At 42.7% G+C, this 25,127-nt stretch overlaps 1 protein-coding gene across 2 annotated transcripts in view; it reads left to right on the top strand.

The window, feature by feature from the left end:
• PSTPIP1 (proline-serine-threonine phosphatase interacting protein 1) overlaps positions 1–25,127 on the top strand; it is a 96,601-nt gene that overhangs the window by 34,240 nt on the left and 37,234 nt on the right. For both annotated transcript variants that reach the window (XM_048867937.2, XM_048867935.2), the window contains exons 3-5: positions 686–760; positions 22,255–22,289; positions 24,240–24,346. In XM_048867937.2, the coding sequence (XP_048723894.2) occupies positions 686–760; positions 22,255–22,289; positions 24,240–24,346 (217 nt within the window). The remainder of the gene's footprint in view (positions 1–685; positions 761–22,254; positions 22,290–24,239; positions 24,347–25,127) is intronic.

The raw sequence follows: 25,127 nt of genomic DNA, 5'->3' as shown, positions 1-25,127 counted from the left end.
ATGCATAGCATTTATGTAAAATGAGTGAGTTAAGTTTGCTGTTTGTCCCAAAGAAACATTGTCCTAATCCTCCCCGTAATCTTATACCATCCTTGTGCATAGAACAGGATCGTTGTGGACAGAATTTGTGTGCATTTGAGATAGGTGGCAAAATTGCACCCGTTGTGTCAACAAGGCCCTTTCAACAGCTGCTGTGATAAAATCACTGACTATGACTCATGCCCAAATAAATCTGGTAGTCTTTAAGGTGCCATCAGACTCCTCGTTGTTTTTATGGATACAGACTAACACGGTTACCACTCTGATACGAAGTGTTTAAGTCACTTGTGAAAATGGGACTTATGTGCAAAAGGGCACCTGCTGGGGACTCTACTTGTTTACACCAAGCATACGCCACTCACTTATCGTCCAACTTTTCCACCCAACTATGAGCCAAGCAAAAACAGAAGAGCCAATTTAATACAAAAATGTATTCTCTTTAAACAGGTAAGAGCTTCTTCAAAGTCAGAGGAGGACATCAGTGGGTGTCTTCTTAGATGAGCTTTTGATAGCAGTAGCACTGGGGAGAGAGAATAAAGATAGCTACAAACGAGTTGTTTGCATCTTAGAGTCGGCTACAAATGCATTCTTGCAAACATGGGCCCAGCCTCAACAGAAGAAAATAACTAAGGAATTTTGTTAACAGGGCACAAGCAGAAGAGAGATATGGGAAAGAGCTGGTTCAAATTGCCCGAAAAGCAGGGGGACAAACCGAAATCAAGTAAGTCTTTTTCAAGTTCGTTGCATTAAAGTGCCTCCTGTTTGATATATCAGATACATGGCTTCACTGTAGAAAGGGTCAGGAACGTGCATTTCACACTGAACTAAGCTAACGTTTCAGTTGGATTGGGAAGCCTTATTATCCAGTAAAGCTCAGTTCATCTCATGAAGCATTCTTTCTCCATTTGGCCCCTCTTGGCAGCTTGGTAATAAAATGGCAGTTGTTACTGGGAGTTTCCTGAACAAGTTTTTTTTCAGTATTACTGACCTCTGCAACTGGTCTGTGAAGGAATGAAAGGGAAGAGAGATTGGGACTTGGGCAGATCTAGAAATCTTGGTAAAGCTTATATTAGAAATATAGGCCAAGTTCTAGAGCCACTTGAAAGGCTTTCACGCTTCAGATCTATTAATTAATGTACTGCAGCATGCTAAAACAACACATGGTGCTTCTCCATGCCCTCTACTGTTTGCTGGCAGTATGTATAAGATGCGGGGAAAGAGGAGAGGTATGCGTCGGCAGGGAATTCTACTTCCTAAACAGCGCTGCAAGACTGATGCTATTACTGATTGACGCGGCAGTAATGAGACATCCTGTCATTACAGCCATAAGTAATAAGTAGTAGTAATGGCGTATTAAGGTGGAAGAGGATGAAGATTTGGGGTCACAGTAGTTAGGGCTGAAAGAGTGGACTCCAATCTATACAAACCTGCATTAAAGATCCCCAGGGTCACTCACCCCCTCCAGCCCAGATCTGATTTCTTAATTGCATCCTACTGGTTTGGTCAATTTATCACTCACTTCCCTCAATGTGCATATGAATTTCTGTTAGTTTTTAATGGAAAATCTGACCTCAAACCCATGGATTATTTCCTGGGCACCATCACAGCATGCAAGTACCAATCAATCACCTGTTTCACTGGCCCTCATATGCTGTGACATATGCCAGATTAAAGGGCCTATGGGGAAATGCTGAATTTGACTCTGGCCATTAATTTGAACTCTTAGATGAGCCTAGTAAAAAGCTGCGGAAAGATTTGAGGCTCATACTAAGGGACATGTCTGGCATTATTTTTCTTCACATGCTCTCCCTTTCCTTTGCTGTGGGTCTGTAAGAAAATCCAGTAAGTTAAAAGGAATATGGAAGAATTCTTTTGGCTGGGAAAATCAGTTTCTTGCAATTTCCGTTGAAGATGGTTTTAAACATTCTGATGGTTCATTTCATAGAGTGAAAATGAAAAAAGAAAAAAAAAAGACTAGTGGTTTCAGAATTGAGAGAGTGGATGAATGATGGACTGTTTCGTCTCCAGTAAATCTGTATGCCTTTTAAAAGTGCAGGACTTACAAGAAAATTTCTTCAAAATGTCCTTCCTGGCAAAGTAGGGCCAGCAGAGATCGTGCATAGAGAAATGGAGGGCTTTGGCTGCTGTTCTACAACTTCAGTAGATAACCTATGGAAATTTGATGTAAAGATAGGGCGCAGGCTTCAGCACTGGGATATGAATCTGAATTTCCCTAAAGTTTGGGGATGTTCATATCCAGGGCTTGGGTTCAGGCCCATATCTACTTTACACTGGTATTTATATTACTTTGTCATGGACAAAGAGGTGAATACACTGGCACAATGTGTTGAAAAGCTCATTTAAAGAGGAATGTTTCTATAAAACCATGGCCAGCCTAGTGGTAGTGATTCTCTTCTCTATGATGCATATTGTCCCAGATGTCTCAATGTAGTGGTATATTGGTGTTGAGAAGGAGAGAAAGTACCTTTCATCACTCAGTATCCTCTCTGATTGTTTAAAGAGCTACACAGATTGACTGAGAAGGGACTCTTGTTCAGGATATTGGGGTATAAACCAGACAAAACTGAGATCTAAGCATGGCACATAATGGCATGACTAATGAAAATATAATATACAGTTTTTATAGCCTATATTTTGACACCATGTCATGTTTTTGTTTGCTTGCCTGGATATATGCTGGAGACAGCAATTCTGCACCTAAGAAGCTGAGACAGAGTCAGAGAGACTCAGAGAGCAAACAAACATACTAGTGATAGTCAAAAAGTTTCTAAAAGAACTGCACCACAACTAACCTCACATTCCACATTCTAATTGCCTAGCCATTAAATGAAACAAAACTTTTAAGTCTATTTGAAATAGTGTCATCCGGTCACGCCCAATAGTATTCCAAAATTTAGACTGAACCAGGAATAAAATGTCTCGGCGTGTTCAAATGCAGCTTTTGAAGCTGCATCTGGGCAACAGTAAATCTGAAATGTAACCTAAGGATTTTGCTAAGCATTTGAATTTGTGACTCATATTCAACAATTAGCAGGAAAAACAGCTTCAGTTTTTCTTGCAGAGCACTTCAGTGAACTTCCTGTGTCATGCCATATATAGAATCATAAAAGCTAGAGATGGAAAAAAAAAAAACAAAACAAAACCAAAAACCCATCACAGGTCACTCAGTCTATCTTCCTGCCAGTACAAGATTGTGCCCTAGTCTTTTGTCCAGTCCAGTTTTAAATGTCTCTAGGGAAGGGGCTTTCCATCACTTCTCTTGGGAGATTATTTCATATTCCAGTAGAGATCAATGTCAGGAAGCTTTTCCAGATACTCAGCCTAAGAGTTCCCTCTCTTAATTTCATCCCATTACTCCTAGTTTTTTAGGTTGGTACAAGGGAGGAAAATTTAACCCCATAAATACCCAATCCCAGAGAACATCCAGAACGCCCCAGACAAACAATGGCAAGGCCAAGATGTTAAATCTGATGGAACATTACCAACAACTGCTGACTGAAGTGACTGATGAATTAGTTGAAAAATACCCCCATGGCTCCCACAAGTCACAGTGATTCTCTGAAGAACTTACATGAAATGAAGCAGGAAGGCAAAAGGGGCATAAAACCTACACAGCCCCAGTCCAAGAACAGTTGGCCTACTGACAAAGAACCACTGGCAGACCTACACTGCAGACAGAAAAGCAGCCAAGGGAACCTTCCTCCCAGACACAATTGCATCTGCCAAATCACAGAAGCAGAACTGTGACATGCAGCAAACAGCCTAATAGACCCCCAAATGCCCATGCCAATGTGAACTAGGATGATCAGAAGAATGGAAAACCTATCTTATGAAAGGAGACTCAAAGAGCTTGGCTTGTTTAGCCTAACCAAAAGAAGGCTGAGAGGAGATATGATTGCTATCTATAAATATATCAGAGGGATAAATACCATGGAGGGAGAAGAATTATTTAAGCTCAGTACCAATGTGGACACAAGAACAAATGGATATAAATTGGCCATCAGGAAGTTTAGACTTGAAATTAGACAAAGGTTTCTAACCATCAGAGGAGTGAAGTTCTGGAACGGCCTTCCAAGGGAAGCAGTGGGGACAAAAGACATATCTGGCTTCAAGACTAAGCTTGATAAGTTTATGGAGGAGATGATAGGATGGGATAGCCTGATTTTGGCAATTAATTGATCTTCAACTGTTAGCGGTAGATATGCCCAGTGGTGAGCTGGAGCTGGTTTGCACCGGTTCGTGTGAACCGGTTGTTAAATTTTGAAGCCGGTTTAGAACCGGTTGTTAAAGGGGTGTGCAAACTCCGGCCCACGGGCCACATGCGGCCCACCAGACTGTCCTGTCCGTCCCACCTGAGCTGTCGGCTTGGGAGGCTCTCCTGTGAATTTTTACTCACTCGCTCTAGGCCTTCGGTGGCACTTCGGCGGTGGGTCTGACCTGGAGCGACTGGAGGACATGCCACCGAAGTGCCGCCGAAGGCTCGGAGCGACTGAAGGAACCGGTTCTTCAGCTTCTGGCAGCTCATCACTGGATATGCCCAGTGACCTGCGATGGGATGTTAGATGGGGTGGGATCTGAGTTATTACAGAGAATTCTTTCCTGGGTGTCTGGTTGGTGAGTCTTGCCCACATGGTCAGGGTTTAGCTCATCGCCATATTTGGGGTTGGGAAGGAATTTTCCTCCAGGGCAGATTGGCAGAGGCCATTGGGGTTTTTCGCCTTCCTCTGCAGTGTGGGGCACGGGTCACTTGCTGGAGGATTCTCTGAACCTTGAAGTCTTTAAACCACAATTTGAGGACTTCAATAGCTCAGACATAAGTTAGGGGGTTGTTACAGGAGTTGATGGGTAAGATTCTGTGGCCTGCATTGTGCAGGAGGTCAGATTAGATGATCATAATGGTCCCTGCTGACCTTAAAATCGATGATTCTACGATTCTACCAGTTCTGCCCAACTTCACAGTCAATTGTTGCCACTGGGCACTTCACATTTCTTGCCCCCAAGGGAGCTTAGAGACTGGGATCTTCTCTAACGTCCACTCTACCTGGAGAAGTGGCCTGGGAACTAAAGAAGAGCTGCAAGAATAAACTAGCTGCAGTACAGGAAAGCCTGATCAGGTCTTCACCTCAGCCCAGCTGGGACGGGAAAGGAGTAAGGCCAGGAGACTAAGCAGCACCAGTGAACACCGGCAAGAGGGAGCAGCCACCAGGATTCACCTTTATGAGCTAGCTGCCTCTTCTCTACAACAGCTACCTTGGGTTGTTAGGTGTACAGCCTGCAGCTAACTGTTGTGTGCCATGGAGAGGGGAGAGCGGAGGGCTGGCAACTCACTGGTCAAATGGCTGGCTGTCCAGTTCAGGCTTGAGGGAGGACCAAGCAGCCAAGAGATGGATCCTTAGAACCAAAGATTCATGCAGAGACTGGGCCCCAAAGGAAGAGACTCAGCCCCAAAGGAAGAGACTCAAGGCTAGCTCTTAAGGGGTAACCAAACTCTTTCAAGCCTCCAGTAAAGTTTTGGATGAAGTTACTTGTATTTTATCCAAACCAGCCTGCCTGTGCATCACATGCCTAGGACAGTCTGCTGTGATAATTCCCTGGTAAAATTAAAACGTTCCCCTCTCCTAAATTGGATCCAACACAACGAAGGCCTGGCCTCCAGTGATAATGGAGACGTTCTTGCCTTCTAATACCCCATTCAATCATTTTTGCCTGAGTTTAGCAGCAGTATTCGTTCAGGAGTCTGCATCACAAGTAACAACTAATGGTTTCTTAGATACTCAATATCATAGCTGTTTCAGGTTCACCACAAACAAATTACTTGGCCAGTGAGAAGGCTTGAGTGGGGATTCTAAGGCTGTACAATGAGGAAAGCAGCCATGTTTGGGGAAATGGTAGGAAGAGGAATTTTGACATAAACTTAGTTGAGTTATTACTAATAACTCAATGGCACCATTTGTACAACAGAAAAGTTACCATAACCAAGGCCAGAAAGTATGATGATTTTTAAAAAAAGTATTAGCTTTTTAAATGTAATTTTAGTTCAAAAATATTATTTATAAATGAATCCGGAGAAGAATGCAGTCTGAACACAGGCAATAGGAGTCAGGAAATGCCAAGTTCTAATCCTTTCCCACACAAGTTCTAATCTAATTTACCCACGAAAACCATCATTAACATGGAGTTAAAGTTGCAGGTACTCAGCAGCGCTCTGTGCTCCACCTGCCCCTCCAGAACAGAACAGTTTGAAAAGCTGGGAACACAGAGTTACGCTGATGCTCCCTGCACAACCTTACCTCTGCCCCCAAGGGGGTGGCAATAGAAGCTGGGAATATAACAGTACCTCACCCCTCCCTAGCAAACCTGCCATTTTCTCTGTGGTCCCCACAACTTTAAATCAGTACTTGGCCTGCTGGCCCACTGACCCCTCCCTGCTGCTCAGAGGGGTGCAGTGGAGATGGGAAAGCCCTTTGAAGATTAAAAGCACCGTGCACGTGTTAAGAATTATAGTGACAATTGTCAGATCAATTTTACCAACTTTTTAAAGCTATTATATTTTCAGTAGTAGAAATAATTAAACAAAATGATAAAAATTGTACAAAGGTACAAAACCTCTGAAAGAACATAAATCATAATAATGTAGATCTGTTATCAACAGAAAAGAAGAATTTGCTTGTAGATCATTCCCTTTTTTAAACACTCCCTGCTATTATTCAACTAGATTATTGTCCTTTTCTTCCAGTGGCCTAGCAACCTGCATCTCTAATCTCTGTCTGGCTTCCCTCTCCAATTATTTCTACTTGTGTACCAGCCACTTGCTGCTCCATGACTCCAAGAGAAGGTGTAGCCATCTATTCAAATACAACCACAACCCTGTAGCTTTTCCCACTGCTTTGTGTGTACCCAAATACGTTGTTATGGCAGTTATCGCCAAGTGGTGCTGTTATACAGTCTTCCACGTTTCGTGTCTTAGCGTGAGAGCAGATGTTCTGTCTTAAGAAGACATGCTGTGCATTGTTAGTTTTGGTAACACAAGATTCTAGGTAGAAGCAGCTGTGCCAGCAGCAAAGAGTACTCACTGCATTGGTGTCTGATTAGAATTAATTCTTGTGGCAGTTACTCCCTGGGACCTTGGCATTGGCGTTAAAATGATCCCTGGAAGAAGAGAGAACCTGCATACAGTTTGTGACCACTTCTGTCCCAGGGCTGGTGTATATGTCTCAATAAGACAAGCCATATTTAGAATTTCCCCAGACTCCACATCACTGATTTCTCCTCCATTGGGAAACTGATCTGTAAGCCTCTCTCCCCTCCTCCTCCCCTGCTCCCAAACATCTGCTACTGATTGGCAGGGGGGCAACCATATAATAAAGCACCAATGTTGAATGAGATCTGACTACAGGCACTCAGCGAGCTAAACAGGATTTTAGTAACAAAACCGGTTAAGCAACAAGAAGATGAAAACATGGTGTCTCCATCTTTATCCCCATTGGCAGTAGCACCCTGAACAGTGGCTTTTATCAGTAGATTATCCTGTTCTGGTACTGACTTCAGTATTTATGTCAATGAAGGAGAAACAAAAACATTTTCAACACTAGTTCAGAAAGCACAGTTGAGACTTGGCCTACGTGGGAATGCTCTCCAGGAAGTGCCAATCACTCTTTGTGAACTGGTACTGAAGATGGCCATGTCTGGCCTACACTAATCGTGAAGCCTCTCGCAGTCAGAGATCTGAGGGGGCTCTGCTGTGGCAATTCCATTTCCTAGTATAAGAGAAGTTGCTGCTGGTTACCATGGTAATAGCAAGCAAACAGTCCAGTTTCCTTCTTAAAAATAATAAGTAGCCTCTCAAACTGTTGGCTAATGTTCAGCTGCACAAAGTTATTTTATACAGATAGCCTGATCCAGGCAAATTTAGGCACTGTAGCTGCTTGTTCTTGGAGCTCTGCAGCTGTGGAAGCTACTTCCGATTTGGGGTGGAGTGAGTGTATCCCTCTCTAGCCTTGTAGTCCAAATTTAACTCATTGGTTGGGTGGGGGCTTTAGCCAGGGCACTGGCTAATTTGTTACAACACATTAAAGGAAACAGAAGACTGAGCCCATCTCCCTTACAATGGGCTTTTCTCCAAGCATGTTCACCCTAGAATCCCAACTGTCCACCTTGGGTCTTATGACAGGGAAGGAGTGGAGAGACTGGCTGGCCTCCCCTTATATTTTAATCACCTTTATCCTCTAGTGTACTTTGGGACCTCCCATCATTGGTGCATTTGGGATGCAGGGGTTTGGGAGGCCCTAGTGAAAGAACTGGAAAAAGAGGCCACCAGACAAGAACTTCAAAGGGAGGAGTAGGGTATATCAATGCAAGTATGGTCAAGGTTTTCAGAGCTTTTAATTAAAATAAAGCTTGAGATATTTGCATGGCTGCAACCTAAAATTGTAGTCAAAGTCTCATCTGCATGAATGTTAGACTGGGGAGGAGAGAGGACGGGTTTAGGACTTTTAACTTTCTCCTGGCTTTGGACTTGAACATCGCTCTGAAGCCTGAGAGACCAGATTGTCATATTTGGGCAAAAGTGGCAAAGATATGAAAAACATCCGTACGTTTCACACAAGTGGGAAAGGATGTCCCCAAAGGTTTTTAAAAACAGCAAGGCTTTTCAACTGAATAACAAGCTACACTGAGTTTGCAAGTGCTCAATGGTGGTTTGCTGTTAGGACTCAGGGCGTGCAGTAGAGCTAGTCTCCAGGCAGCCTCATCACTACAGCTGGCCTGCTGCAGGCTACCTGATTGGCTAGAAGGGCCAGCAGGCCGGCTTGTAAATCAGCAGCAGCTTGCTGGCTGCTCAATGCTCATGCCCACCACTGTGCCTGCTCTTGTGTTACCTGGTCCTAGATGCTTGCATCCAGCCTTGCTTCTGTCCTTCCTCTGCCTTGAATCCTCCTTGCCTGCTACTCTGCTTGCTCCAGTTCCTGACCTCTGGTTTGACCCTTGGCTCTGATTACTGACTCCAGCTTGATAGACTTGACTCTGGTATCTAGCTCCTGACCTACTGCTTGACCCTTGGCTCCAGCTTCTGACCCTAGTCCTTGATTCCTGACGCTCACCACGACCACCAGGCTAGATTGCCCTTGTCCTGGTTGGGTGACGTGCACAGTGATGGTGCCTTGGCACGTTATGGCTGATTCACAGCCAAACATGTGCCCTTTGAGGTTTAAGGGAAACAGTCCTTTTGTGCTGCAAAGTGGATCCATGCTTGAACTCAGGAGTATTCCCCGGCTCCTCAGGACCACAGAGTTACACTCAGCAAATGAGTTGGAGAGCCTGATTTTCAGACGTGCTGAGCATTCACAACTCCAGCTAAAGTGGGGAGTTGTCCTATAATAAAGAAGAAGCAGAAGCGGGTTAAGCCCTGCCTTTTCTAGCAGGTTAGCTTATTTTATTTTTATTCTTTGCCTGCCTCTGCTTCTCCTTTCCTTGTCTCTTCTCATGTACGCTATCTCCCCTCTTTTTTCCTCCCCCCGTCCCATTCTGCCATCCTCTTCTGCAAACCCACATCTGCCATGCATTTCTCTGCAGTGCTTAAAATACTGAGAGTCCTGCACTGAGCATATACTCGAGTCTCTCAAATACAAAGCAAAATTCATAACAGACTTTGAAAGATGTGCTATATTTATACATGGTGAATAAAGGAAGGAGCTCAGATACTTCGTTGATAAGCACAGTATAAGAACATACATATAGAACAGTACAGGTCATGTTGAATTTTTCTGTATTGTGCACATCAACAAGTTGCTCTTTGATTTGCAGCTCAAATCATTTGAAAAGTTGCTTTCCTGCATGGTCACTTTACAGCAGAGCTCTTGTTCTCCACTCTAAGGCCCTGATCTTTGAAAGTGTCTGCACATTGTACTTTGAAGTCAGCAAGACTCTATGAAAGAGTAAGGGACCATGCACATGGATCCCATTATAGGATCTATAACTAGATTAGAATTGACATGAAATGAGGCAGTGAGAAGCTGTCAGACGATAGAGGGCAGAAGTGGTTATACTGTGTAGGTCCCTTTGTAGTTTAGATTTTGTTAGGCTGGTGTAGGAATATGGGTCTTGTTGGAGAGACTAAGGAATGAAGTGTACTTTTTCAGTCACAGTTACCTGTTGAAAAGTTGTGGACTTTCAACTAACCTATATTTTCATGGCTCTCATTATGGGTTTGATGAATGGATTTACCACCTACCTAAATAAAAATGAGTTAAAAACCTTAGTTATATGTTTAAAGCCATTATGTTACTTGCTTTATTTTGTTTTCAACTTTATGATACAAATGTTATAAGTGATTCTGAGGGTGTTTGTATTTTCTTATACTTCGCATACAACTAAGCATCATGGCATCAGAAGCAAAGTCTTTGCTAAATTTATGATGGATCATAATACACCTAAAGGAACTAGCAAAGTTGGTCTCCAAATTTTTTAATTGTATGTTCTAACCCAGGGGTCGGCAACCTTTCAGAAGTGGTGTGCCGAGTCTTCATTTATTCACTCTAATTTAAGGTTTCGTGTGCCGGTAATACATTTTAACGTTTTTAGAAGATCTCTTTCTATAAGTCTGTAATATATAACTAAACTATTGTTGTATGTAAAGTAAAATAAGGTTTTTAAAATGTTTAAGAAGCTTCATTTAAAATGAAATTAAAATGCAGAGCCCCCAGGACCGGTGGCCAGGACCCGGGCTGTTTGAGTGCCACTGAAAATCAGCTCACGTGTCGCCTTTGGCACGCGTGCCCTAGGTTGCCTACCCCTGTTCTAACCTGACATCAGATTTGGTCCTGACTAAGCTCCCCTATTGGGGGCCTAGTTGCAATATGGCATTCCCCCAACATAGTTTTTAACCTGGCGTAGCTTGGTCAATCCCAGGTGCGGGATATAGGGTTGACCTCAACTAGCTGCACGGAAATAAAAGTTTTCTGTGCCTTGTCCCCAGTAGGATCTAGTGTACACTAGAAAAGGTTTGCTAGTATAGCTACACTGGGAAACCCTCTTAGTATAAACACAGCTTATACTGGCAGAACTGTGCTTATACCAGTTTCCTGAGGTGTACCATCAAAAGGGGGTTTTGCTGGTATATTTGGCTGTATGTTAAGGCTTTTGCGGATATAAAAATTGCATACAAATAATCACACCCCTGACATTATTATACCAGAAAAAGTGTAGACCTGACCTCAAGATAACTATTACTAGGTAAAAACACACCTCTTTTTGCAGTGTAGACATAGCTCCAGATTCATAATACATAGGACAAAACAAACAGCCTTTTAACTCATTTCCCAAACCATGCTACAGCATTAGACTTTGCAAAAGAATACCATGACTGTTGAGAACAAAATTAAGCCAAGGAACTGAAGGACATGAAGCGAAAAAATTCTTTAATTGTCTATGTAAGCCAATTGCAAGATCCTGGGTAACAAACAAAAGGAATTGGATTTGCTTATTTATGAGCACAAATTTGATTTACCTGGTGTTACTGAAACCTGGTGGGATGAGTTACATGACTGGAATGTTAAAATCAATGGTTATAACCTATTTAGGAAGGATCATGTTGGAAAAAGGGGGGGGGGGAAGGGAGTGGCACTATGTCAAAAATGGCATTACCTGTTTCCGAGTCACTGGCAACTCACAAGGAAATGACCTTGACCAAATATGGATCAATGTCCTAACAAATAAAGCACAAGATGGGGTATTAGTTGTTGTCTGCTACAGACCACCAAACTACACTAGGGAACAGGATGACCACTTCCTTGTGCACCTATTTATAATGGGTAGGAACAAAAGCTGCATGATCAAGGGGGACTTCAGTTTGAATGACATATGTTGGAAGTCAAATGCTGCCAGTATTAAAACATCCTTGGAATTTCTAAATATTATAGATGATAGTTTCTTAAGAAAATTCTATATTTGACCTTGTTTTGACAGATAAGGAGGAATTGATCACAGAACTAAAAATGGTAGCTTAGGCACAGTTGATCATGACTTGATCACATTTGTAAAGTGCAAACAGAATAAAGTCCAGACCAGTAACATATGTACTTGGGGCTTTAAGAGGGCCAGTTTCACAATCCTGAAAACACTTCAGCTGCAGGGGAAGAGTTTAACCAGAAAAATGTAAATGATAGTTGGGAATTGTTTAAGAACACTTTACTAGAGGCCCCAAAAGCCACAATCCCACAATCAAGGAAGAAGGCTGTATTGGTTTAAAAACTGACCTGCTTTAGAGGGGAAGTGAAGGCAGTTATAAAAAGTAAATAAATAAAAATGGAAGAAAGGGGAAGGTGATAGTAATGAATATAAATCAGAAGCTAGGAATTGTAAAAAATTGATAAGGGAAGCAAAGGGACTCAAGGAGATATCTATTGCCAGCGGAGTTAGAGACATTTAGGAGGAGTTTTTAAAGTGTATTAGAAACAGAAAGAATCTTAACAATGGTATTGGTTCATTACTAGATGGAAATGGTAGAATTATCAATAATAATTCAGAAGAGGCAGAAATGTTAAATACAAAACAGAAATATTTATTGAAGAAAAAATGAATGTTGTAGTCATACCATACGATGAGGCTATCACTCCTTCCATTTCACTAGTATCTCGTGAGGATGTTAAACAGCAGATACTGAAGTCAGACATTTTTAAGTCAGCAGGCCCAGGTAGTTTATATCCAAGACTTTTTAAAGGAATTATCTGAGGAACTTTCTGGATGGCTAACGTTGATTTTCAACAAGTCTAAGAACACTAGGGAAGTTCCAAAATATTGGAAAAAAGCTAATGTTGTAGCAGTATTTAAAAAAGGGTAAATGGCATGTCCTGGATAATTATAGGTCTGTCAATCTGACATTGATTGCAGGCAAGATAATGTACTGCTGATATTGGACTCGATTAATAAAGAATTAAAGGTGAGTAATACAATTAATACCAGTCAAAATGGATTTATGGAAAATAGATCCTGTCAAACTAATGATTTTTTATGAGATTACAAGTTTGATTAAAGATAATAGTGTTGAAGTGATATAATAATAAACTTATAGACTTCTGTAAGGGATTTGACTTGGTATCTCATGGTGTTCTGATTAAAAGAGTAGACCAATATCAAATTAACATGGCACATATTAAATGGATTAAAAATTGGCTAACTGATAGGTCTCAAAATGTAACTGTAAACAGGGAATCATCACTGAACAGGTGTGTTTCCAGCTGGGTCCAGCAAGGATCGGTTCTTGGAGTTTCAATGAAGTCACACAAATGAGGGTCATTCTTGTCAGTTGCTGTTAAATGTTACTATTTAACATTTTCATCAGTTACCTGGAAGAAAACTTAAAATCATCACTGATAAAGATCAACTATCTGATTACAAAGCTGACTGAGGCCAAAGTAGGAGGCATGAAATTTAAAGATTCATCTTTAGAGGATCTCGAGTATGCGGATGATGATGCTTTACTTGGAGGGACTATTGACCAACAACAGCTAATGTTGGAAGAGTTGCAAAAAACTGCAGAATCTATGGGACTTAAGTTCAGTGGTGATAAAACCAAGTTATGCATGCCTCCTATAAAACAGAAACCAATAACCTGCCAATGCTGCATATAACTGGCAAAACTATTCACCCATTCAATGTCATTATCTATCTGGATAGTTATTTGACAGCAGGACTTCCTTACCCAAAAAAGTCGCACATCGGATTGGTTTTGCGTCAGTGGCATTGCAGCATCTTCACAGGCCTCTGTTTGGGTGGTGGGATCAGTGCTTAATTTGTAATGAAAGAGGTGCCAGGGCTCAAAGCATTTAGGTGCTGGGGCTCAAGCAGTTTTTTTTACTTTCATAATTGATGCGGCAAGCCTGGAGGTGAAAGGCTATGAACTGCCAAGCCAAGAGGTGCCAGGGCTCAGCCCTGGCACAAATTAAGCATTGGGTGGGATGTTTGTGTGACAACTAATATATGAATGTTCAGTGCAGTAGAGATGAAAACTCTATTATATGGAGCAGAAACATGGTTGGAGAGGGAACTAAATAGTTTTCAATGTCAAAAGTTACAGAATATTCTTAACATCCATTGGTTTGATTTAATCACAAATGATGAGATACTTAGATAGTCTTGCAGCAGTTGAGACCAAGATGACTACAATGGTGGGGTCACATCCAACATGCAGAAGAAGCTACATTTTTACAAGAGACTTATACAGCTGATGTTGACTGAAGTAGAGCATGAGGCCGACCATAAATGAGATTGGAAGATGCAATTTTGAGGGGTTCAAGAAACCTAAATTGTCCCATTACTGACTTTTGTTGAGGGAAGACAACTTGTTAGGAACCATTCAAAGTGAAAGTCCATTCTACTCACCACTTCTGCTACAACACAGCCATGAGAATCTGCTGGATAAACGTTGCAGATGACACAAAAATTGGGGACTGGTAAATAAGGACAAGGACAGGTCACTGACACAGAGCAATCTGGATTGCTCAGTAAGCTGGGCCCAAGCAAGTGATATATTTTAATATGGCTAAATTTATACCCCTAGGAACAAAGATTGTAGACCACACTTACATGATGAGGGACTCTATTCTGGTGAGAGTGACTCTGAAAAAGATTTTGGGGTTGTGGTGGATAATCAGCTGAATGCAAGCTCCCAGTGTGATGCTGTGGCCAAAAAGATAATGCAGTCCTTGGAGGGATAAAACAGGGAAATCTTAAATGGGAGTGGAGAGGTTATTTTACCTCTTAATTTGATATTGGTGCAACTGCTGCTGGAATACTGTGTCCAGTTCTGGCATCCACAATTCAAGAAGGATGTTGGTAAACTGGAGAGGGTTTAGAGAAGAGCCAAGAGAATGATTAAAAGGTTAGAAAACATGCTTTATAGTGATAGCCTCAAAGAACTCGTTCTACTGAGCTTAACAAAGAGAAGGCTAAGGCGTGATTTGATCACAGTTTATAAGTACCTACATGGGGAAAAAATATTTAAAAATAGGTCTTCAGTCTAGCAGAGAAAAGAACAAAATGATCCATTAGCCGGATGCTTGACAAATTCAGACTGGAAATACTGCATAGGTTTTTAACAGGGAGGGTAATTAACCACTGGAACAATTTACCAAGGATCATGGTGGATTCTCCATCACTGGCAATTTTAAAATAAAGACTGCATGTTTTCTAAAAGATCTGCTCTAGGAATTATTTTGGGGAAGTTCTATGGCCTGTGTTAGACGGGAGGTGACAGCTTCTGGCCTTGGAATCTATGAATTAAAACCTAGTTTAGTCCAAATACTGGTAGTTTAGAACCAAGCCAGATGTTAACCATGGCCATGGAAGGAAGAGAGGGGATTGATATTTAACTGGTCTCCAGATATGTAGGTGGGACTAATTCACCTGGGACACAGAGGTAAAAGTAAGCCGCTATGGTCCAGTACGGCATACCGGTAAGAAAGGTGGCTGCTGGTACACAGCTGACTGTACCAGCAGGGCTGCTGTTGGGGGGTGAGGGGGCAAAAGGGGCAGCTGCCCTGGGTCTTGGCGATTAAAAGGGCCCAGGGCTCTCAGCAGCAGCCAGAGTCCCGGGCCCTTTAAATTGCCACTGGAGCCCCAGGCGCCGCGGGCTGGGCAGTGCTGAAGGGCTGGCTTGGGGAGTCTGGCCCCAGCCCTGCCCCTTCGGCCCAGAGCTGCCCCCCCCACCTTGCCCAGGATCCCGGCTGCTCTGTGTACTGGTAAATCTGTGAAGTTACTTTCACCCCGGGGCAGAGAGTACACACAGCCAGTGGGGAGTGTTCTCCTTAGGGCTGAAGAGTGCATAGTAGAGGCCATAGTCTCTCACTCTCCATTTTAAAAAGGTCACACTTTTTATAAAGAGAACATGGTGCATTGTGTTGCTGTTATTTATAAGAAATAAGATTGAGATGGTGGTATTTTCCACGCCTATTTGCTAAGCGAAGGAAAAAATAAGCTGTGGTTTTCCTGTCAGAAGAGTCACTCGTATCTTCCTGTACATCAGTAGTAAAGGGACTTCATAAATTACTGAGTTAGACTATTCTGAGCTTCAGGGAGGGGACAAGACATTCAGAAAAACTCAAACTGACGCAGCAAACATTACACTTTTCAGTTGAAACCACGTCTGAATCCAGCATTTCTTGAGATATACTGTTCCTTTAACAAGTGAGGAAGGGAACTGGGGCTTTGAGCCACAGTTGATTCACATGCAGCTGAACACACTTCAGTGGGCAGGCAGGGGTAAAACACAACACAGACAAAAACTGTTAGTGGATATAGAGAAAAGAATGTGGAGCAGAAAGAGTGAGAGGTTGCAGCTTCGGGAGAAGCTAAGCAGAGAGATGGGTTGCTAGCGACAGGAAGTGCGTCTAGTATACACTAGAAGGTTTTGTAGCTGTTTCACAGCAGCGTGCACTGGTACTAACAAGGGTGCAAACACCAGCACTGACAGGATGCAGGCGATTTTACCCACTCTATCATGAAGCCAGGCTTTCATGACACAGTGGTGAAAGCATCCTGAGTCCCCTCGAAAGCACATTGCTGCTAGCGCTGGTGCAGCTGCACTTTTGCTAGTGCAGGCTAGGTCTATAAAGCATTCTCTCTCTCTCCCTGCTTAACAGCAGATAAGGCAAAAGGACGAGAGTAGAAGGGCTGCAGAGCAGCCACCTGACCTTCAAGGAAACAAAGGACATCTATATGACAAATAAGGGACAGAGCTTAGTTTTAAGGATCGCCATCCCACATCCCAGTACAAAATCCTGCTTCTGATCGATGGATACTTTGCATGATCAGTGCTTGAAAACAGATTTATAATCTGATCCAATTCTTCTCAGCAGTTCCATGTGGTCCATGGGAAATTAGTCACCAAACAAGGGCCACCCTTGAGAGGGGGGACAGCAAAGAGAACAGGCCCTGATGGAAGAAAACCAGGGTCAGTTTTCAAGTGATCAATCCCTGCAATGTCTATACAGTCAAGAAAGCTACAAGGGGAAGCAGTGTTGTTTAGTGTATAAAATACTGGAGTGGGACTCAGGAGACCTAGGTTCTATTCCTGGTTCAGCCACTGATCTGCTGTGTGACCGTGGGCAAGTCACTTCATTTCTTTGTAAAGCGCTTTGATGACAAGCACTATATAAGAACCAGGTATTATTATAAATTATAGTGAAAGTCCATATCCCGCATCTTCATATTTCCACACAAGGTATAAGCTCATTTAGGAAAGAAACGCATATGGTGATTGCTTCCTGAGCAAGTACCCAGGAAAAGCAATGCTCCTTTTTTAATGCTCATTTCAAAATATTTCAGGAAACACTTACTTCTTTCAACCGTGTGCTGAATTTTTTAAAAGTCTTAAAAATACTGGTTTCAGAGTAACAGCCGTGTTAGTCTGTCTTCGCAAAAAGAAAAGGAGTACTTGTGGCACCTTAGAGACTAACCAATTTCTTTGAGCATGAGCTTTCGTGAGCTACAGCTCACTTCATCGGATGCATACCGTGGAAACTGCAGAAGACATTATATACACACAGAGACCATGAAACAATACCTCCTCCCACCCCTGTCCTGCTGGTAATAGCATATCTAAAGTGATCATCAAGTTGGGCCATTTCCAGCACAAATCCAGGTTTTCTCACCCTCCGCCCCCCCCCCCCCCCCACACACACAAACTCACTCTCCTACTGGTAATAGCCCATCCAAAGTGACCACTCTCTTCACAATGTGTATGATAATCAAGGTGGGCCATTTCCTGCACAAATCCAGGTTCTCTCACTCCCTCACCCCCCTCCAAAAACCACACACACAAACTCACTCTCCTGCTGGTAATAGCTTATCCAAAGTGACCACTCTCCCTACAATGTGCATGACATTGCTCAAAGAAATTGGTTAGTCTCTAAGGTGCCACAAGTACTCCTTTTCTTAAAAACACTGCAAGGAATGAAATCTCTAGTACATGTCTGTAGCCTGGTTAACAGGAAAAGGTTTCAGCCACTAGATGGCAAAAATCACCTGAAGTTGGTGCTTGGTTATTGATCAATCTGCCAGAGCTCCCTTGACTCTAACCCCAAGTACAGGTCCTTCATTTCTCTGCCAAAGTTTCATATGAAAACTGGGTCTTTAAATCCATGCTTTACGAAGTGCAAGACTTTAATTACACACAATACATTTCTATAGACATTTCACACGGATCCTAGCAAGCAGGCTTGCTGTGGGGAGGTTCAAGGTGAAGGCTGATACTTTGCCTGTAACTTAGTTTAACAACCCTCCCGACTTGAAATAGTGGTACTTCCTCCTCCCCTCCTTAAAAACGTGAGTGTGGGGACAATGAATTTTGTTCAAATGGCCTAAAACTGAGGCATCCCCACACCCACAGACATCAGAACAAAAACATTACAAATCTCAATAGGAAATCACACCCACATAGAGAGGGACTCTGAAATGAGATGCTTTATTTAGTCACCATTCATTCAAGCGTACTAGCAAAATTAAATTACAAGCATCTCACACATACATCTCTACCAAATGGGATACTTTCCTTCACCCACACAGCTATACCCCGGTGTACTGGAATGAGATGTTCCATCCATGTCAGAGCTTCGGAAGGTGATACATAGCTGATACATGGGGCTGTACCTGGTATATTGTGCAGCACTCAAGTGATTAAAGAGATATTTGAAGGTTCTTAGGCCTAAAATTTGACCGGCCTATTCTCCCTCCTATCTGTTTACAATGTTTATGTGCATGTCTATTCCCCCAAACCGCACAAAAAAGGTTAGATTCAATTACTCCCACCTGCTTGTAGCCAGGGCATTATTACAGCCTACTGGAAGACAGACTAACCCTCCTCCACTCAAAGGGCCCATAGAAGAAAGTAAATCACAACATCTGGCTTCCTTTCATAAACCACTCTGATAGCATAGACCACTTCAAAACTAAAGAGAGTAAACTCCTTTTCCCCTTGTATTGAGAATGTATCTTTCTTCAGTATCCAATATGGCAATTTAACTACATCTGGCAGAAACTGACACCTCAGGCTCGAGGAAAAAAACTCTGGAAATGATAGATCCACATGCTGTGCAAACAGTAAATGCCCTGGGTTTGTTTTTTATTTCAATATTTGTATGTTACTCTGATGAGATATCTAATAAAGTGCCCCACCCTCACTGTAAGATATATACAAAAGCAAGGAACTGACACCTCAGGCTCGAGGAAAAAAACTCTGGAAATGATAGATCAACATGCTGTGCAAACAGTAAATGTCCTGGGTTTGTTTTTTATTTCAATATTTGTATGTTACTCTGATGAGGTATCTAATAAAGTGCCCCACCCTCACTGTAAGATATATACAAAAGCAAGGGCCAATATGTATTGTAAGTTATATTTACTTTTTTAAAAAATCCCTATCATGTCATCTAGAACAAAAATGGATAATAAATTTAGTACAGTGGGTGGCTTATTTGATTTCAAATTTGGTTAAAAAGACTCCTTCATTTCTGAGACCTTATGCTCCAAGTTTAAGTTTGCATCAAAAGTTTACACCAGCCAAGTTATACATGTTTGGGAACACAGGGATAAAATGAAATGCAAGGGCACCTTCAAAACAACAAAGACGCATATCTTAAAAGACATTCAATCTTTTATGCTATATCCTAGTGATCCAAGGAGATTCACAGGCTTTTACAGGCCGGCTTGGAGCCCACTTTTACAGCAGAGGATTTTAAGAGCACCAACTCAAGCCTTTAAATAATTTTTTTGTTTAGCGCCATCAGTTATTCATAACTCATTTCAGGGAAACTATTTTGTTGGTTTATACACAAAAAGCTGAAACAGTCTGAAAATAAGACGTATATTGATCATTTATGGCTGAAAGGCTTTTTGGCCACACATTTTACAGGTAGCCGTGCTAGCAAATTTTGAATCAAGACTCCAGGTTTTCGTGATGTTCTTTGGGGCCTGCATGATGGTGTCCACTTCCCTTTATATTTCTCCCCTAAGAGTCCACAAGGTGCTTCAAGACCTGAAAAAGGGTCCTATTTCTCTTTGCTGCTTTATGTCCAATTTAAACCCTAAACAGGCCCATCTGGAAGGGCATAAGGTATATAGACCATACTTCTTGCCCTTCTGGCTAAGCATGTGCCACGAAGAATGGGGAGGCAGCACATCTTTAAAGATGACAGCATCAGGTCCAGTAGCACAGGCAGATTGTACTAAGGGAAATTCTCCAATAGCAGGCCAAGTTTCTGCCCTTGGATCTGTGCTCTACTGAAGTCAATGAGAGCTGCATGCATGCATCCAAGAGCAGAATGAAGGTATATGTGATGAAGTAAACCTAATTGTTGCCCTGGTGGCGATAGCTGCCTTCAAATGGTGCTTAACAAGTACAGTCCACCCAAGGACTGAAAATGGCAACTCCTCTGCTCCAGGGCTGGATTACATGTTCAAAGAGGTCAATGCTAAAGACACTGGAGATGCTGACATGGAAGGATGAGGGCTACCACTTGGCTAGTTCAGCACCAGCTCTGCCAAGATTGCATGTGGTGGTGGTGCCGTTTTTAATATGAAACCGGAGTACAGCAAGGCAGAAGCCAGAGATTTGCTCTGTCGTTAAAACTGATGGGAAGGCCATGCCTAGAATGTTTTTAAACACAGCTCCAAGTCTCAGCCAAAGGAATAGCATCTGGAATTCCCCCAGGAAGCATCAGTATTGGAGAGGGCAGGAGGCTGCACCAGACAGGGTACAAAGTGTGGGTTTTGAGCCAGGTGCCTGCAGGCCCGCTCCTTTGGAAGCCAGGCTGCCATCAGGAGGCTGCACCTCACCCAAAGTACCACAGAGAATGTGGGCTCCAGTATGTGTGTCTCTGGCCTCCTCGGGTGGCCCAGGATGCACATAATTTCCTCACAGATCTCTGTCCCCCAGGGGTTGGCAGGGACACACATCCTTCCCCACTCCATGCGTGGCCAAACTTTATGCCTTTAGTCATTGAGTATTTCAGAAGTGCCACTCACGGGCTTGGCTGAATATTCCTTCCCCTCTCATGAGCCATATCAGGCTCTCTCTTTATCAAGCCCCTGGACAGACCTTTGGGAGGTCGCACAGTCGGTGTCCCGGAAAGATTACCTTCTCAATTCACAGTACAGCCCCCAGTAAAACCACTGATGCCCAGGCTCTTCAGAACTGGGTGCAATTGGAGCAGCAATGCTGCAACAGAATGGGAAAGTGGGGTTTTTGGCATCTCTCTCTGAATTACTCCTCTACCTCTTTGCTGTTCTTTCTGCTGCTTCATTAAAACGTTTGCAGCTTGTTCCCTATTCATCTGCCTGACTGATTATCATTTACTCAACCCAGCACAACAGACAATATACTACTGCCTTTTACCAGCCCCCTGTGAAACACCATTATAAGACCCCATCTTTTACTTTGATCCAGCTCCATCTGACTTCTCATACTGACCAGTGTAACGTTTTGTCTTGCTAGTCTCACCTGTATTTCATGGCCTGGTGCTGAGGGCTCCGTCTGGTGGCAGAGCTTATTCATACTGCACTGTGTAACTGTGAATAGCCACTGTGGTCCATCGTTTCAGACCTCTGAAAACCATTGGTCTTAATTTGGTGTCTTTAAAGAATTTGGAGACAGTACCACAAGGGGGTGCTACAGAAGTGCAGGAGGGAGGTAATGTTACACAGCCAATGCATTGCTCCTGCTGTGAGGATTATTAAGGAGGAAAAAACAAGATATACTGGTACAGCACTGATCTCTGACTACAGAGGTCTTGCCTATCTCTGTCCTCAGAAATCTCCCCTTTTCAACTACTATTCCAAACATCAGTTATATTGGTCATTTGTATTTCCCTGTATTCATGTTCTCACCAAGACATTGGTACAGACAAGTTTATATTAACACGTGTAATAACTAATACCGAGGGGTTAAACAGTCCAGTGCACCAGGAGTTTGGAAGTCTTTAATTCCCTGCTTCATGAAGCATTTGATTGCATGGCCTAATGAAACCTATAAATGTAATCTCTCTCCCATTTGCATGGTCAATTATTTTTGGATTGGGCTATTAAAGGTTTTATTTATTTTTGTGTTTCTTTGAGGGTAAAAGTCCGGTAGTGGACTTTTTTTTTTTTAGATTCACAGTCTGTCATTAGGACACTATACCAATAAGTATGTGTTTGTTTTCTCAGCACTCTGAAGGCAGCATTCGAGGTCCTAAAGCAACGTAAGTTTGTATCCTTCTTCCCATCCCTGTTGGAATCCTTTCATTGATGGCTGATTTGTCCTGGGGCCAACCCATCACTGAAGAAGACAGATTTTCTATTCCAAGTGTTTTACTGCCCATTATTTACACTCTTTACAACTCTAATCCACAGGGGTCACATTCCTCCTCAATAGCTCCACATTTAATCCAAATTCCCTTTCCCCAATAGCATTCACTGTACCCACTATAATCCACTAGCAGAGGAACAGCCAATCTGCCATCGCAGTGCCTTTGCTAACCCTCCTTCCTCCTGAGTTCCTAAGAAACCAAAGAGCCTTAAAACTGTCTCCAGTTTAGATCCTCAGGTCTCTGCACTGGGAACTATGCTTCCCCTCCCAGCACAACCCCTTAATAAGGAAAGGGATTTCCTCCTCTTTTTGGTAACAGGATCCCAACCCCGCACCAATGAGTTGACCACACATGGCTGAAACAAAATCAAAAAGGACCAGCTGGCCAATGAGTGACGCCTAGCAGACTAATTTTCTGTGTGACCGTGGCCAAATTATTTAAGGCAGCATCTCCGGCAATCAAGATGTTTAGTTTTCTATGCCTCAGTTCACTCATCTGTAAAATGGGGGCTGTCATATACCCCTACAGTTGTAAAGTGCTTCAAATCCCCCCAGATGAATGAATCATAGAATCACAGAATATAAGGGTTGGAAGGGACCCCAGAAGGTCATCTAGTCCAACCCCCTGCTCGAAGCAGGACCAATTCCCAGTTAAATCATCAATGACAGTAAGCAAAAGCACACCCATCTCACCAGCACAGTCGGCAGAAATTACTCTTCGCCATGGTCACAACCTGGACACTCAGAGACGCCCCAGAGTCTAACACACCCAGATTGTCCATCTGTGCTACAGACAGTGGCCACGCTTCCCTAGTTAGGGGTAATAATGGAATTTTTGCCAACTTTTTGGGCTTCTTCCCAATACTTGCTCAGTCTTATCTGGTTTGAGTCACAGATGACTAACCCTCATCTAAGCCCCAGGCTCATCAAGACAGTGGGATATGCATTCTCTTGTGCACCAAGGGCTAAATGCTAAAATGTTTACACTCCTAAGATGTAATAGCATAGTTACCTAGTATACAATGGGGCGGTGCAGTTGCACACACTGCCTACAGTTTAGATAAAGAGGTCAAGATTTTCAAATGTGGCTAGAGATTTAAGATCATTCCTGGTTTGAAGGGGCCTGCTTTTCAGAGAGATGGTTGCTCAGCACTTTCTGAAAAACAGGCCCTTTTCAAGGCATCTCAAAGTTGGGCACCCCAAAATCACTAAGTACTTTTGAAAACGTTGGCCAGACATTTTAAATTTAGACTAAAGAGTAAGATATTTTCTATCTTTACTGAACCCTGCCCATTTTCAGCCTCCCTCATTGGATGGTAGTGCTGGGACAAGCCTGACTGTAATTGGGAAGTGGCTGGCAAGAGAGATTGATGTCAAGAAGCGTGATGGGCGGGAAGGTGATCACAATGTGGATAAGAAACCTGGGGTCAATAAGGAGGTCTAAACGTAGGCATGGAGGGGGAAGAGAGAGAGCCCTTAAAAAGAAAGGGGAAAGTTTGGAGGTGCATGGTGGGAATATGAAGATGTGAAAGGGGGCCAGATAAAAGTATTTCTATTTACATTCTCCTGCCATGCATAATCTTGGCATGTCACAAACAGCAGCAGTTCTGGCCACATGTATGTTGCAGACATCAAGGGGATTGGGATGAGTCCTATCCTCCTTTAATTAATGAGATAATACAATGATCTGAATAAAAAAAGCCCTCCTTAAGTTTCTGAGACTGCCAGGTGCATGTAAGTAATACATTCATGCCACCTCCCAGTAAATACCTGCTGAAAAACCCGACTTTGTCTTTATTAGAGGCCTTTTCATTGACTGTCTATAAATTCTCATCTGCCTTAGAAATTGAAAATGTTGGAAACTCCCATATCCAACTGGCATTGATGCTGAAGGATGAACTGAAAGGAATAGAGGAGTTCAGAGAAAGACAGAAGGAGCAACGAAAAAAGGTGAGGAAAGATAAGAATTGTCAGACCAATGGCCCATTTATTCTGATAGGTTGTCTCCAGCAGTGTGCTATGGATGGTTCAGAGCACGACAATTGCCCTCCTTCCTCCAAGCTCCTAGCTAACTTGATCCTGGGCGGAATCTCTCTGTTTCTCTGTGATCCCAGCTGGTGATGAGATAATGCTCTGAACTATGAAGACTCAGAGCCCTTGTCGCTTTCACTTTCTAGCTAATATAACTGCAGATGCTTTTCTTATTCCTGTAAGTATTTCATCCCTTTTCAAAATTCTTGCTAAGCAAGTTGCTTCAGTAAATATCCTGTAAGAGCATTGCAATACACCGAAATTGAAGCGGTAACAAAGGTTTGTGCATTGTGTTGAACTTGAAGCCTAAGTAATAAGATGATGAGGGTGTTGGAAATCCCCGAGATAAATTATATTAATCTAGTATTCACCAGAGGTGTTGTATTAAAAAAAAACAACTATGTTCAAACCAGCTATCATCCCATTTGATCCTCCCAAATTCAGCATCCTTTGAACAAGGTATCTGCTAATTGAGTGACAGTGTTAATGTTTTACACCCTCTCTGGTTCTATCTGGGAATAAGTAAAGGGCTTGGCTACTTGCCACCTAAAACAACGATGATTTTTGACAGCCATGCAAAATTTCCACATCCCATGCCCCTTTAAAACAAAACAGAACAGATCCAGGTAGTTCCAAGTGCACCAGCCTCACCATCTCAATAGCACAAGACAGATGGGAACCCAGCCAATGAAACACTCCA

This window comes from Caretta caretta, chromosome 10 (assembly GCF_965140235.1).
Source record: "Caretta caretta isolate rCarCar2 chromosome 10, rCarCar1.hap1, whole genome shotgun sequence".
In the NCBI taxonomy this organism is placed as follows: Eukaryota; Metazoa; Chordata; order Testudines; family Cheloniidae; genus Caretta; species Caretta caretta.
The sequence above is the reverse complement of the archived record's forward strand: the minus strand, read 5'-3'. Positions and strand labels throughout refer to the sequence as shown.